This window comes from Mercenaria mercenaria, chromosome 2, assembly GCF_021730395.1.
Source record: "Mercenaria mercenaria strain notata chromosome 2, MADL_Memer_1, whole genome shotgun sequence".
Taxonomy (NCBI): Eukaryota; Metazoa; Mollusca; class Bivalvia; order Venerida; family Veneridae; genus Mercenaria; species Mercenaria mercenaria.
Genome location: NC_069362.1, coordinates 14,828,559 through 14,843,828, shown reverse-complemented (window position 1 = coordinate 14,843,828; position 15,270 = coordinate 14,828,559). Strand labels below are relative to the sequence as shown.

The 15,270-nt window shown below is 34.5% G+C and overlaps 1 protein-coding gene across 1 annotated transcript in view; it reads left to right on the top strand.

Moving 5' to 3' along the window:
* LOC123526886 (uncharacterized) overlaps positions 1-15,270 on the top strand; it is a 55,323-nt gene that overhangs the window by 4,667 nt on the left and 35,386 nt on the right. Inside the window, exons 2-3 of the mRNA XM_053524522.1 lie at positions 11,405-11,534; positions 13,322-13,548. Of these exons, the coding sequence (XP_053380497.1) occupies positions 11,405-11,534; positions 13,322-13,548 (357 nt within the window). The remainder of the gene's footprint in view (positions 1-11,404; positions 11,535-13,321; positions 13,549-15,270) is intronic.

Here is a 15,270-nt window from a genome sequence, read left to right as displayed (position 1 = left end):
TTTACATTAATTTACCAAGTAGAGCGTGGTAAAACTAATTAAAACTTAACGTTGTTGTCTATAGAAGTTATTATTATTAATTATTATGAGATAATAATTATCGGATACCAATAACTGATCTTCGTCCGTCCGCCAGTTTTATACCACTGTGCAGACTTTAAGTAAAGGAGTACCTACAACAAACTAAGGACCTACTTTCTTCCCACTTTAACTTGGAAATCAATCATTCGACAAATGATAACGTTATAATATAGCTATACGAAAATACGGAAGGCGGGTAATTTAAGGTCATGTTTGAGTCACTGTGATTTGAAAACTTTTATCTGCTAAATCCTTTCAGCTTTTTTTGCTTAGACTCAGTATAGCCACAGCAGTATATTGCACTGTAGGAAAAAGTTGTGATCTTTAATTAAGCGAATGCATAACGTATTCAATAAAACTTTTAGATAGAAAACACCTTGTCTTGGACTCCTTACCATCACTGTCAAGCAGAGAAAATATTTGTATTTCTTAATTTGTTTTCGACGCAATTCTGAAATTAATATCATCACGGAAACGCAGTAGAATAAATTTTCTTTGTTGGTTTTTTCAAACACCACAATTTACTAATACCTTACATTTCGCAAATAAATCAATGACACTTATCTAATGAACAGTTGAAGTGGTTCCACCTTTTGAATTTCCAAAGAATAACAAAAAAAGAGAAGAAACTGATTCAATTTATTTGTTTTCTTTAACTATCAGATAGGAACCATTCTTATGTTGAAACCCTTATCACTAACAGGTAACTAAAAGAATAGAAATTATTACGTGACTTCAGTGATCTCAACAAAACAATTTCAAGATTGAACTTATATTAATGGTTCACACTTCGATGTCCTGCCAAGATACTTACTAAACAATCTATATCAAGAACGGAGAAAAAAATGACGAAACGTGAAAACTAATGATAAAATTTGTCAGGTGATAGGCGGAAGATCAGTTATGACCTAATCAATCAAACAAATAATATTATTTCTCCCAAATTTGATTTAGAACTGGGCGTTTGTCCGTCAGGCTGTCTTTCTGTATGCTACAGACTTTGTCGTTCCACAAAACGGGATTATACCAGACTTCACAATAGTCATAATTGCTAAGCCTAGTAGTGCATATTGAGGGCATGCTATGATGCTTTGGCCACTTCCCTGATATTATTCTGAAAATTTCCACCACACCATACATGATTGATCAGTGATACGTCTTATTGTGCATATTGTCGGCATGTTTTGCTTCAGTCATTATTATACGCCCGAAGGGACGTATTATGTTTTGGTCCCGGTGTCCGTCCGTCCGTTAGCAATTTCTTGTCCGCTCTGTAACTCTTGAACCCCTTGAAGGATTTCAATGAAACTTGACACAAATGTTCACTACACCAATACGACGTGCAGAGCGGCTTTTTTCTATGTGTCATTTCAAGGTCAAGGTCACACTTAGGGGTCAAAGGTCATATGAGTGTGTTTCGTGTCCGCTCTGTAACTCTTGAATTGCTTGAAGGATTTCAAAGAAACTTTGCACAAGTGTTCATCCCACTGAGACGACGTGCAGAGCGCTTGTTTCGGATGACTAGCTTCAAGGTCAAGGTCACACTGGAGTGAAAGGTCATATGAGTGTGTTTCGTGTCCGCGCTGTAACTCTTGAACTGCTCGAATGATTTCAAAGAAACTTGGCACAAATGTTCACCACACAGAGGCGACGGGCAGAGCGCATGTTTTGGATGACTTGCTTCAAGGTCAAGGTCACACTTAGGGGTCAAATGTCATATATGACTTTGTTTTGTGTATATTGCTCTGCATTGCAGTGCTCTTGTTTTTATTTGGCAGATCCCTTTTTGTTCTCTTACAATAATTTTTTTAATTACTTCCCTTGTTTGTTACTATTATTGGCCATAGGGAAAAACCGAGACCACTTTTCTATGGTACAACATGGATGGTATATCCAATTTGTAGATGTATTTTGACATAACTTTACCTGGTAAGAATCTTTTTGTGGACTTAGAATTTTTTTTTTGGAATTTCTTCTTTTTTGTTGTTCCTGTCCTTTGGGCTTCAACAGTCAAGTTCTTTAAATTTTGCTCCCATCCTCTGATGTAACCCTTCGGGCGTATATTGCCCCGCTTGGCGGCGCTCTTGTCAGTTGAGTTATGACACTTGATTTGTCGTATTTTGCCTTGTCCGCATCAACTCCGATACATCCAGGGGGAATAACACCAAATTCCATTAAAGTTATCACTGCTATATTAATTTATGGATTTCTTGGACATATTCCGGTTCAGTGGTTTTCAGTAGATTTATGGCCCTTTAACCGTCAAATTTTATGCTGTTTTTGTGACTTCTCTTACACTGTTTGGAAGATATCCACCAACAATTTCAGGAGTTATCAGTGCCAAGCCGTGGTATGCATATTATCACCATGTTTCAGTTCAATTATTTTCAGAGGAGTTATGGACCTTAATTTGTCGTATTTTACAGTGTTCACACTACTTTCCGTATACTATACCATTTGGCGGAATTTCACAAACCTCTCAACCGGTCAGTATGAAGGGTAAATGTGCTTGTAATTGGCATGTTGCGGTTTAATGCTTCTCAGTGTATTTGTCAAATTCAGTTGTGTCTGTGTTACTTCTACTATACAACTGGTTTGAAACTCCACGCTACTCCACAAAAGTGATCAGTGCCAAGCCTTCTTGTGTATATCGTAAGAATGTAACGGTTCAGTGATTTCCGTTGGAGCTATTGCCATTAATTTGTGGCATTGCACGATGTCTGTGTGTAAACTGATAGGAGACATACGTTTTTCGAGAAAAAAAAATCACTGTTTATTACAACCTTCTACGATACGCAACCATCTATATCTATTTTATATTCAAGCATCTACATTTAGCTTTGGATTGATCTTTTTGCAAAGTTAAATCGGTCTGTAATTTTACGTATAAGTGGAGTAGACTTTTGAAGGGTTTAATAAACTTGTTTTGTTCCTATCTGACATTGTAAATGTTTGTGAAAAGTCTGTGCTTACGACCGATAGACATAATATCAGTGTCTTTCCGAACTTCGAAAAGATTATCAGTGGTCCCTAAAATACTTTTGTTTAAAGGCACTCGGTACAGTTTTTCCGTACGGGTCGATATTTACCCCAACACTGTGCCAATTTGGATCGATGTATCTCACTGCAGACCTGGTGGTTGGACTTCTGCGCATGCCCGGAAGTGATTATCTAATGTCGCGTACGGCAAAAATTCGCAAATTGTTGTATGTTCGCATGCATTTAATGTACACAATGTATAATATACTGACTAAAGGTTTGGGTAAGTATCACCATGGTTACAAAATATATACATTTAAAGTTCTCTTAGTTCAAATTGCTTCAATCCGACATATACTGTAGTCTGTTATTTATACCAGCGATCAAACTCTGCATTGAGTCATAGCTATTTCTAATCCCGCACCGTACCCGTACCGTACATTCGTAAACTATAGGTTTTGTTAAAAAAAAGGCAGAAACTCTCATCGTTCTATGCCATCAAAATGCTTCAGAAACACCTTAAAATCAGCTTATTAAGAAAACTGCCGTTTGATAATTTTATATATATATTTCTAAGTCATTTGCTCAAACACTGAAATAGAATTTCGTACCAACCTGCTTTGTATAAATGCCCGCCACACCCCACTTCGTTGTAATATGATTTAAGCGAAATCTAATATGGTGACCTATCAATTTTCTTTTTGTTTTCGATTAGGTAGACATAACCAAAGTTATGTGCAGAGTTTGATTAAATTCTATTATGTGAAACTCGATAAAATAGCAGAGGTACCAACTTTAAACTGACAAAAATATGCAAAAATAGCCCTTGGGTCTGCTGAAAAAGTATTTCTTTCTTTACAAAATCATGTTGTTTTGATTTCTCTGAGCATGTTTCAAATAGATATATTGTTTTCCGTTATAAAAATACTTAGATAATCAAATCTATGCTGATTATTGTACTTTACTGAAAGATATTTTAGGTTTACAGAAATTTTGAAAAATGTTTAAAATAGCACCATATCTAGGGGCAAATTAAATTGAAACAAAGCTGGTGACCTAGTATTTTTATTTCATTTTTCAATACCTCATAACATGATCTTTTAATACAAAACATTTCATCAAAATCTATTATTGAGAAAAAAAAATACTAAACTGTAGCGAGCGTCCTTAATATCCTCGCGAAAGCTCAAATATTGTTTTCTTTTGACACAGAACGTGGCTGTTGAATAGGATATATAATTTCCTACTAACGGGAGCCATATGCTTTTATCTGACGACTTTTGCAATCAGGTCAATTACTTATAGAAAAATTATAACTTCGGTTCAGATTATATGCCTTTGATGCATTGCCACGACCGTGAAAGATATCAAATCAAAGAATGTCTGTAAGACATGCCGAGAGATTTGTTTTTACATATATCAATCTTTATGTGAAATCCAAAAAGATGTTCGTAATACATATATTTATCAGTAATACATTGTTCCGACTAAAGAAGCTAGACAACCACTCGTAAAGCTCACATTCGTATTAATTTTATTTGGATATCCGTTTAATGTTTTATACCGTTTAAAGATAATCTGACTACTTTCAATTTTGATAACAAAACGCAAACAAAGTAGACGTTGACGTAAGTTATAACGTACGCATGGCTTTATCAAATGTAAAACCCTACAGTCAGTCTCATTCCGTAAAATATAATTTCGGTGACTCTTCCATATCGAAATAACTGGATGGTTTTTAATATAGCAAAGTTATAATGATTTAATACAAGATTGTGAGAAACGTCTACGTTGAGATATATCAATGTCAATAACGAATAAAAATAATGAATGTACCTTCAATTAAATCAAAATCAAAATCGGAAAATTATCTAACATCACGGTTGTAAATGAGTTTGTTTTCGACTTCGACATGTAGTAACATAAATGAAAATGCGGAAGGAAGATTTTGTATGATTTAAATCGAAGCACACGCCACACGTGCACAGGTGACAAGGATGGTGTTTCAACTGTTATAAACAAAACCAAGATATTGGGTCAAATTCAATGAACAATAACAAGTTAATATCAAAATATTTGAACTGAAATAGTTGCACTCTATGGAAGTAGCGTATTTAATATTACTGAGTGTAACTGTTGATAGTTTTGACATATCAAATTAATGAAAATTCTCCTGCATTCACGCTACAGACTATCTATCAATGTCATAATAGGACACTTGAACTGAACATAGGTTTTTTATAAACTTTATATTATTCACTAATCTACATCATCTCCGTAGAAATGAGACAGTCATATGATTTTAATGCGTTTATCAAAAATACAAAAAAAAAGCAACAAAACAGCCATTGTCGCAATTTATATGCGACCTACTGATAAAACTGACATAATTTTATATCAATATTCAATAACTTGCAGCTTTTATCTAAAGGAGAAACTAATATTTAGTATGATGATATTATGATATAATACCTTTAAGAAGAAAAAAGGTACGATAATATACAATAGATACAAATTGCATCATATCACTAAAGTTTTCGTCACTCGGTGATGTTTTATATTTTCCAGAGTGGAATTTTATGAAAACGTTTTGAAATAAGTTATGAATGCATATTAAACCAAACTCAAGACTTCTTCAAAATATTTTTTGAATCAGTTACTGAATGCTTCTCCAAATAATTCCTGTAGCAAAATCTTAATGTTGTTGACTATTTGTTTTTGGGTGTTGTTGATCTATTTCTTCCAAAACATCTTTAAAACCTTCCAAAAACTGCTTGATTAATTGCTACTGAAATATCATACAACCTCTAAAGTGTCAGTGTTTTTCGTAATACCAAACGTGTGCTTTCAAACTGCCGTATCTTTTTCAATAGTTGTAAGATTTTAGACACAATTTCAGCGTTTCAACTTCTGGATCGTGTTTGTCAGTTGTATCAGTGAACCTACTTACGTGAAGATATTCCATCACGATCGTACAAACATATTGGCTGTTTAATGACAACTTGCATGAATCTGCAATATTTTCATACACTATAAAATTATTGCAAGGAAGCTGAGAATTTCTCGCTTTTACTGAAGTGAATAATAAAGTCAGAAAACAAAACCTGTTTTGAAACACACCCTTTTTCCTTCAAGATATATTTTGCTTACATGAGCAACATTATTGAAGTAGGAGAATCCTGTATAAAAGGTTTGGTGACATGCTTGATGTTTATTGTTTTGAAAGGATGGTTGTGTTTTCAATAATATCGCCTACAGTATGAAAAATATTGGCAAACAGAAAGGCTAAATCAGTGAAAACTTTCACATTTTATACGTAAATATTTATTTATCTATTTGTTAACGTTGTATTCCTGTGGGTAATCTCATCCTATGTTAATTGCTTGTTTAGTACTTTATTTGCTCTTTATTAAACATGAAAAAAGATTTCAAAGGAGCGATGAAATAATCAACCAAGTATTGTTAGCGCGACTTAAGAATTTGCCGGAAGTCCCAATGTTGATTACATTCGTATGCACAAGAAGGAACCCTTTACATATTCAAAATATCTTGAATAAATTTTAATTTATCGTCAAAAGCGATACTGGTGGTGTATTTTCCATTGTAAATTTAGCCATTTTTACAGCATTTTTAAACTCTAACTTGACTTTAATTTTGAATGGATCAGTACATCCATCAAAATTTTTAAAGTGTCTAAAAAGATTCAACTTGTGATTTCTACCGGCTTTAAAATGTGGAATAAACACTTTTGGCCAAGGAATTGATATTGTTAAAGGCGTTTGAAAATGGAAAAAGAAATTAATACCACTCTTTAAAATACTGTATAGTTTATACCGGAATATTGCAAAATATAACCGCAATTCATCCAAAACCCATTCTCGTACCCATGGTTCTGGCACATTTCGCCGATATTTGTGGTTTGGTTACATTATAGTTAAAAAGTTTCAGGCAATCAGCGACGTTTCGCGACAAATCGTAGTGAACCAATCAAAATCGTCCGTTACAAGTGTTACTGCGTCATTACCAATATCGATGCCGACTTACGAGGAATAATATCATTTCTCGAGGCAAATTTTTTAACATCGAATTAGAGGAATAATTCTTTATCAATAGCAATCAAGGAATAAACGATAGTAATAAATCAGGTTACAACACACTAAATATCTGTTGTTCTTCATTCTGTATAAAACTGACATATTTCCAATGGCTGCAGCACACATCAGGATCCATTTAAATGCCTGTAAGTTATATTGTTGAGAAGAATAATGTCAGTGCTGAATAAATATCGAAAAGAAATTGGAGGTCACATTTGATGCAAGAAAAATATTTTCAGTCACACAGCTGTAAAATCAGATGACACTCCATATTGTATGTGTTGATGAAAGTTTCATTACAAATCTGTCAGTAATTATTTCATTTGAAATTACTAAATTAAGCATAATCTGACATGTGATTCAAAGAATAACGAAGGAAATAGTTACAAAGCAAGTAAAATTGGCCATTTGAGTCGCCATTTGCAACTACCACTTTTCGCGCAATTTATCCTTTTAGTATCTGTCCATCAGAGAGTTGTTCGTGACTGATCAAACTTGATGGTGAGAATGCAAAAACTTGCTATGGACTAAGCGGATCATACACATTTTAGTCTTATAATTTAGTACTATGCCTATAGGAGCAATCTGCAATTTAGATATTGTAATAATATTATTCAACTGTAATGTAATATCAATATCACTAACGTATAGCGATACAAGTTCAGAGTAATTAACATGGTTTATGAGAGACTGATTGTTGGTCACATTTAACTTGTAGATACTGTCCTATAACGAGTAACAATATTTGCGTGTAAATGTAAAGTTTTGGACTCACATATTCATGCATGTCTGAAATACTTGGTGAGAGATATTTTAAGAAAGAGTTTAAAATATCAGGATAAGAATCAGCGTTTGAACAAATCAATTCTGTCGTCAAACCTTCTGGAAATCAAATTGTTAAGTTCGACGTATTATTGATATGCTTATTGTTCGTCAATGCATTGTGTTTAACTGCATGTAAGGAAGTCAAGTAAATATTTGCAAAACATAATACAAGCTATGAAATCGATTTAATTCATACTTTTGTTCAAACATTTCAATTCTGTACATTTATAATTACATTCATTTTATGTTTGAGTGTTTATTTTCATTATATATTTATTTTTCATTTCCATCGTTTCTTTGCTACCTTTTGCTCCTTAGAGGCAGCAGCGTCAAAACTTCTCATCTTTGTTGTTACAAGCTCGAACTACGAACTTGGGATTTTATAGTACATAACTACAGAGCAGATTTGCATCAAATACCACAAATGAGGCATGATCGATATTTGACTTTTTGTTAGTTCAGTACTGTTGTGAGCACTTTACTGTCTGTCTTGATGATGCCTAACCATCTATACTTTTCTCTCATGTTGGCTTTAATACAAAATTATAACTGTGAATCAGCTCTTTGTCTGAAATAGTTTGTTTTGTCTGGCAATCCCCGAATTATTGGTCGGCTGATGCAAACATCTTCTCAAATATTGTCCCTGTTGACTTTTTAAGAGAATCGTTAATGGGAAACTGAAGAAAATGTATTCTTTGTAATATTTCATTCTCAGAGAAATGTTTAGAGAGCAGTCCATTATGAGAAAAAAACATTTGTATATATGTCCATTATCTGAGAAACCTATTAACATCTCTCCATTTGAGATACTTTATCAGTTCCACATAGAACAAATCAGTTCACTGTAGAATTGACGATGTAGTAAATGAAACCATTATAGCTGCAATAATCAAAGTACAGATGCATTTTCATAACATGTACATCAATAGAAAATTAGGATATTACATGACAAAACAATACGAAAAGTGTATAACTGTTTACATTAGAACGGTACGAAAAAAATCTATTCGATAAATCTTTGATCGACATGTAGTAATGGGGTATACCACCAGCACAACTATATTTGAATTTATTTATTATGTGAAACGATACAGTGCAAACAAAAAGATATATGTTAAGATCTAAACAATAAAAGGCAGGAATTGCCTGAATATATCAAATTACCCTCTCTGTCTGAAAGGTACTTCGGGGAATTTGTATTTACATTATCAGTTTCTTTCACCTGTCTCAGCATATGCATCTCAGAGAGCATAATGAGAAATTTAAGCAGCAGTACAGTAGTCGTCTACAGTTTGTAGATAAGACGGTAATGACATTTCTTCTGAATGCACCCACCAAGGATTGTCTATTGTTGTCATTAGCAATTACTTAATTTATTTCAACTCTTGTATCATTCTATATCATCTCTGTAGAAAGCAGGGTTGACAACACAACGAAAACAGCCCTTCTTGTTTTTATCATCTTAGTTTGAAGCTATATGACTTACTCGTGTCATGTAGTTTCCAGACTCTTATCACGTAATTGTTGTTGTTGCCGCATTTCTTATTTTCATGTTCGTTTCTTAAAATCTAACAATATTTAAGACATATACATGAGTTGCCTTACAGCAGCTATTACATGGTCTACTTTCTACTTGACATTCACTTCTAAAACATTCAAGATAAAACACATTATTTTTGGTATTTACGAATTAGATATTTAAGGTTTCGTATTGACGATTCTTAAAATCAGCCTTTCCGAAACAGCTGACTTTGTTCAGCTGATTGAATTTTGTCTGTATCCAATTACTGTCCATAATTGCATATGTCTGAATTTCGAAAATAGTAAACGACACGTTAAGGCAATGCTTATCTAAATTGAGGCCAACGTGCCTCAGTGCATAGGCATATTATATTTACACTTACAGACAACGTTTTCTGAAAATTCGAATAAACTACGCACGTAAAATAATGTCTCTTTATAACTAAACACGCAGAGTTCGTCGTTTGCGTCTTCACATTTAAACTATATGCCGTTATTTGTCTGCGTTGAAATAGCGCATGATACTGAAATATCGAAAACGGTATTATCAATAAAGAGGCTTTGTGTGTGAATGGTGAAATATTGAACTGACCAAAAATAATTTAGCAAGATTTTATTAGACGACATGTTACACGAATGGTGCTATATGTATGGTTTTACAGTTAGGTACGAATATATCGTACTGAAACATAAACCCTTCACCTTAAATAACCTTTTGAAGCTGTTGTTTTTGTTGTTTTTTTTGTTGTTGTTTTGTTTTTGTGTGAAAAATATAAATGACGACACAAACAGGCAACTTGTAGATCTGTGTTATCATTTATACAAACGTTTACTAACGTACGTGTTTTCGTGCGGATTTTTAACTCTTTGAACTGTTTTATCGCTACCTTAATTCGTGAATTCGTGTAGATTCATCATTCGATATGAAGTATTACGTATGAGCAAAATACCTTGTACGGTAATGTGTAATTTGACCCGTTTTTAGAAAGTTAAGTATATTATAACCGAAATTAATTTACGAAACCTATGACTATGTCTAACAGGTTTTCGTGGTATAACAAATTTTCTTGGTAGTTTACATTTACACCGTTTGCGACTGAGCATGCGTGAGATTGCCTCTTGTTTGTAAACAGACGACACGTGAATTTTGACCTAGTCACTTTATGGAGAAAAAAATGCGTACTAAATAGGTATACTTAACAGAAAAGGATATATTTGTGTAAAAAACATGACATCTTACCAAGAAGTTTGCATAAAACTTAAATATACATGGTATATTAACTGTTTTTCTTCATTTTATCCTTAAGGAAATCGTCGATATCTCATGAATCATTATTCTTGGGGAGGTAACTATCAACATACAGGGGTCATTTTAGATAGCATAAAATAAAACACGAACTGGTATTTATTGATAGCATAAAACATGGACTGGTTTTCTTTTCTTTTTTAGCATAAAATAAAAGAATGATTCTCATTGCAGAGTTGGTGCAGCCGTTCTGCGCATGCGCGGAATTATTATCAAATGGAACGCACGGCAAAAATACTCATTTTTTTGCATGTCCGCACGCATTAAGTGTAAACATAATGTGCATAATATACTGACTAAAGGTTAGGGTTAGAATCACCATGGTTACAAAATATATACATTTATGGTATTTTTGTTCAAATTTAGTTAATCCGGTAAATACCGGAGTCTGTAATATATCACGGGCGCACACACTCTGTATTTAGTCACAGCCAAAATAAAATACGGATTGTTTTTATCATATTAACTTTTCAGTCACATCCAAGTAAAAGGTCGAAGTACGGGAATTATAATTCTGAAGCATTGCAGAAGGCATTTAAGGAATGACAAGATGGTAAACTCAGTGTTTATAAGGCAGCTAAATTATATGGAATTCCAGAACAAACATTGAGAGATAGGGCAAATGGATTAATTAAACCAGAAGTTACCAAATCAGGCCCTGCAACTTTGTTGTCAGCTGAAGAAGAGCAGACTATCTGTGACCATGTAAAGAAAATTGTACTTTTTGGGTATGGCTATTCCTACATGGAGCTCAGAGTTCTGGCTACTGATACAGCAGTGTTTTCTGGAAAGCTTCCTTAAAACAGCAAGCTTATGAGTGAGATGTTGTTGGTCAGATTTTTGAAGAGACATCCAGATTTGAAGGGTCGAAAACAGCGTTCACTTTCTCTTGTATGTGCCAAGGCTGTCAGTGCTGAAACTGTGGCAGCATACTATACTTAACTTAAGGAGGTAGGTTACCTTGGTATTTGTATGTGCGCATGCCCAATCGGAAGCTAACGTGACGATTTACGACGACGTTTACGACAAACTAAATGTGTTTGTATATCCATTCTTCTGAAAAATAATCATGAACCTGTCTCCGATCTGATGCTTATACTTAATTATGCTATACTTAATAATGCAGAAATAATTAATAAATTGCCGCAGAAACGTTCAAAACATTGTTGACTTGAAATGACGTCATTGACGTCATGGCGCTACGTGTCAGTTACCGCGCAAAATTAATAGCTTTTATTTTGAAAGTACGCAATTCTGTGCATTTTCTTTATTTGAACTATTTTGAAACAGCCATTATTTGCTGAAATATTATTTATGAATCTTTCGCTTTGAATAATGATCGATATTTTGCTTCTTTTATGTAGTTATATTGAAATGTTATGCGGAATGTAAGAAAATGGATGATGGTAACTGATGTTATTGGGAATATAGTTGGATGAAAGGTTACTTATTATGGCCATTTTCAAATAAGAATCGGGCTGTTTGATTTGTAATACCTATTTTCAGTTTCCGTTGATAATTTGCTTCTTATATACTAAAACTCAGCTCTGAAATTGTTCAAATTTCAGTAGAAAACTGTGGTTTCTTGAATTAAATTGATGTTACCATGGAAACGAAGCACGTGACCTATATATCTAAATGTAAAATTCAAAAGCGTTGACACTGGTCTGTTTAAGGAACAAAGCTTCAGCTTTTTATTTACATTTCAACAATATCCATGAGGCTAATAGCAGCATGCAGAACGATTTTTCCAAAAAAAAATGTGACGTGAGGGGTACTGCTGTAAGCATTTTAAGCAGTGAAATGTGTTTAAATCAATGCAAATAACACGAAAATATTACTTACGTTAGAAATAAGATGTTTTAAAGCTACATTAACAAGAAAAATAACTTTGTTTAATATTTTTATAAGAAATTAGGATAAAAAGCAAGATATAAGCTATTTTAAACATCTCTTTTGCCATGGTTACTTTAATATTTAAGAAAAATAGGGTACCATGTAAAGTGATTGGTATTTTGCTAATAATATTACCCAAGTATTCCATGTTGGTCATTAACAGAATGGCACTGAATCCGTCGAAAAACCCGTTTTCATGCAAAATTGTTTAAAAAATGGGGGAAAATATGTAACCATGGAAACACGAGCCCCGCGACATATACATTTTTGGCTTATATTTGAAAGCTAACGCGCATACTAGTAAAATCATCAATTATGCAGACTTCTACGGATAACAATGAAACTGAAATACACTGAAAAGTGTTAAATATCCGTATTTTTCCTTCTTCTTTCAATATAAAATACCTTTGGAGGGTCATGTACTTCAAACCTCAATAAAAATTGTACTAGAAGGGACAGAGAAAAACGAAATTGAGATTGTAGCAGTTAAAACATTAAATTACGCGAAATAGAAAAAAATTGCTGCGGTTCAACTAATCTGAATTTACCCTGGTAACAAGGTATCCTACCTCCTTAAGCAGGTTCTGGAAAAATATTACCTTCTGACAAAACCTCACAGAATATTCAACATTGACGAAACTGGTATTACACCTGAACATACACCACCAAATGTTGTTGGTCCCAAGGGTATGACAATACCAGCTATCTTCTCTGATCACTCTGGAACAACCACAGTAAATGCTTGTTGTAGTGCAACAGGTCAGCCTGTGCCACCCTATTTTGTGTTCAAAGGTAAACGCTTCAGTGAAGAATTAATAAAGGGAGCTTTACCTGGCACTGGTGCATGTATGTCTGATAAGGGTTGGTGTAACAGTTTCATTTTCAATCAGTACATAATGGAACATCTTTCAAGCTTCATACCTTGGGGTCTGGGGAGTGACTTTACCCTAATTTTATATGATGGTGCTTCCTCCCCATTATTGATAAACTGGGCCTTAGAAAATAAAGTAGTTCGGATGGTCTTGCCTGCTCACTGTTCCCATTTTTTACAACCACTTGATGTGGGTGTATTCAAACAGAAAAAATGGAAACTCCACAGGTCGCTCAACACAACAAAAACAAAAATGTTGCAGGCTCGTTTGATTGAGCCTGTTCATGGACGGTAGTGGAAATGCATGCTACCGTCCACGCCCTCTAGCCCCGGGTTGAGCAGAACTCAACATTCACACATGCTAAAAGTACAAAAAAAAACAATTTAAAGACATCCACAGATGTGTTCATTCGGCGGTGCACATGGAACCTTCAATGCTACACTAGTGTGTAATTCCATGAAAAGCGGCGTATGGTCCCCAGTTAAAATAATGGGTTTGCCCTAAAAGAGAAAACAATGGATAGAACTAAACAAACTGGAATTTAGAAAGGGAATCTGAGGTTATGGAGCCTGCATACCACAGGAGCTGCCAAAAGACAAAATTAAAAAGCAGGCACCATATCCAAGGGGTGATTATACAATACCCAAAGCTATGAAAGCGGGAGTATTGGAACCACCCAGGCCGATATGTTCAAGGTGAGAAACTAAACAGTACCAGTAACACGACATAAAAGTCTGAAAAGCCTTTCAAATCTGCATATAACAGAGCCTGCCAAGAATTCTTCAAGGTTAATGTTGGTCGACAAATAAACAGATATGATATTTGTGACTTAGCTTGTAAGGATTATACAAAGGCTCTAACCCCTGCCACCGTTATGAATGCTTTCATGAAAACGGGTATTGTACCATTTAACAGTCAAGTCCTGTCTGCTGAGAAATTTTTACCCAATGAAATCACATGTGATACACAACCTGGCTGTACCTTTCAAGCAAATATGTCTGAAAAGGACACACCTGAAGCACCCGATTCTGTATCAAACTTTCTGAAGAAAAAGATACCAAAGTTGATTCCATGCATTTCCATGCATGCAAAGATACCATGCATTTCCACTACCGTCCATGAACAGGCTGCGTTTTTGGTGCGTGGCATTCCCTGTTTGATATTTTTCTTTGTTTTTTTTTTTCAATCAAACCGAGCCTGCAACATTTTCATTTTTGTCGTGTTGAGCGACCTGTGAAGTTTTCACTTTTTCTATTTTATTATCACAGCAGCGTTGTTTGTGCTGTTTGGCGACCGTAAATATCCACCCCCCACCCCGTACATTCAATCAGGGCTGTTATATTTCGATCTTCTCAGATCGTTCAGCACGAGTTTTATGTCGTGTTAATGGTACTGTTTAATTTCTCAACATGACCATTTTGGCCAGGGTGGTTCCAATACTCCCGCTTTCATAGCCTTGGGTATTGTTTAATCGCCCCTTGGATATGGTGCCTGCTTTTTAATGTTGTCTTTTGAGACATACCGCATGTTTAGTGTTCAACCCGTTTACAGTTGGACACTACGCTTCCCTCTTTGATTGCGTCTGACGGAAGAGGGGGAGGACTCTATGAAAAGCAGTTTTTAAATCCTACCAGGACTGAACTGTTTTGATATTTGTCTTCTGGCCTGTTTCGTCGGGCCCTTAAGGGTGTTTCTC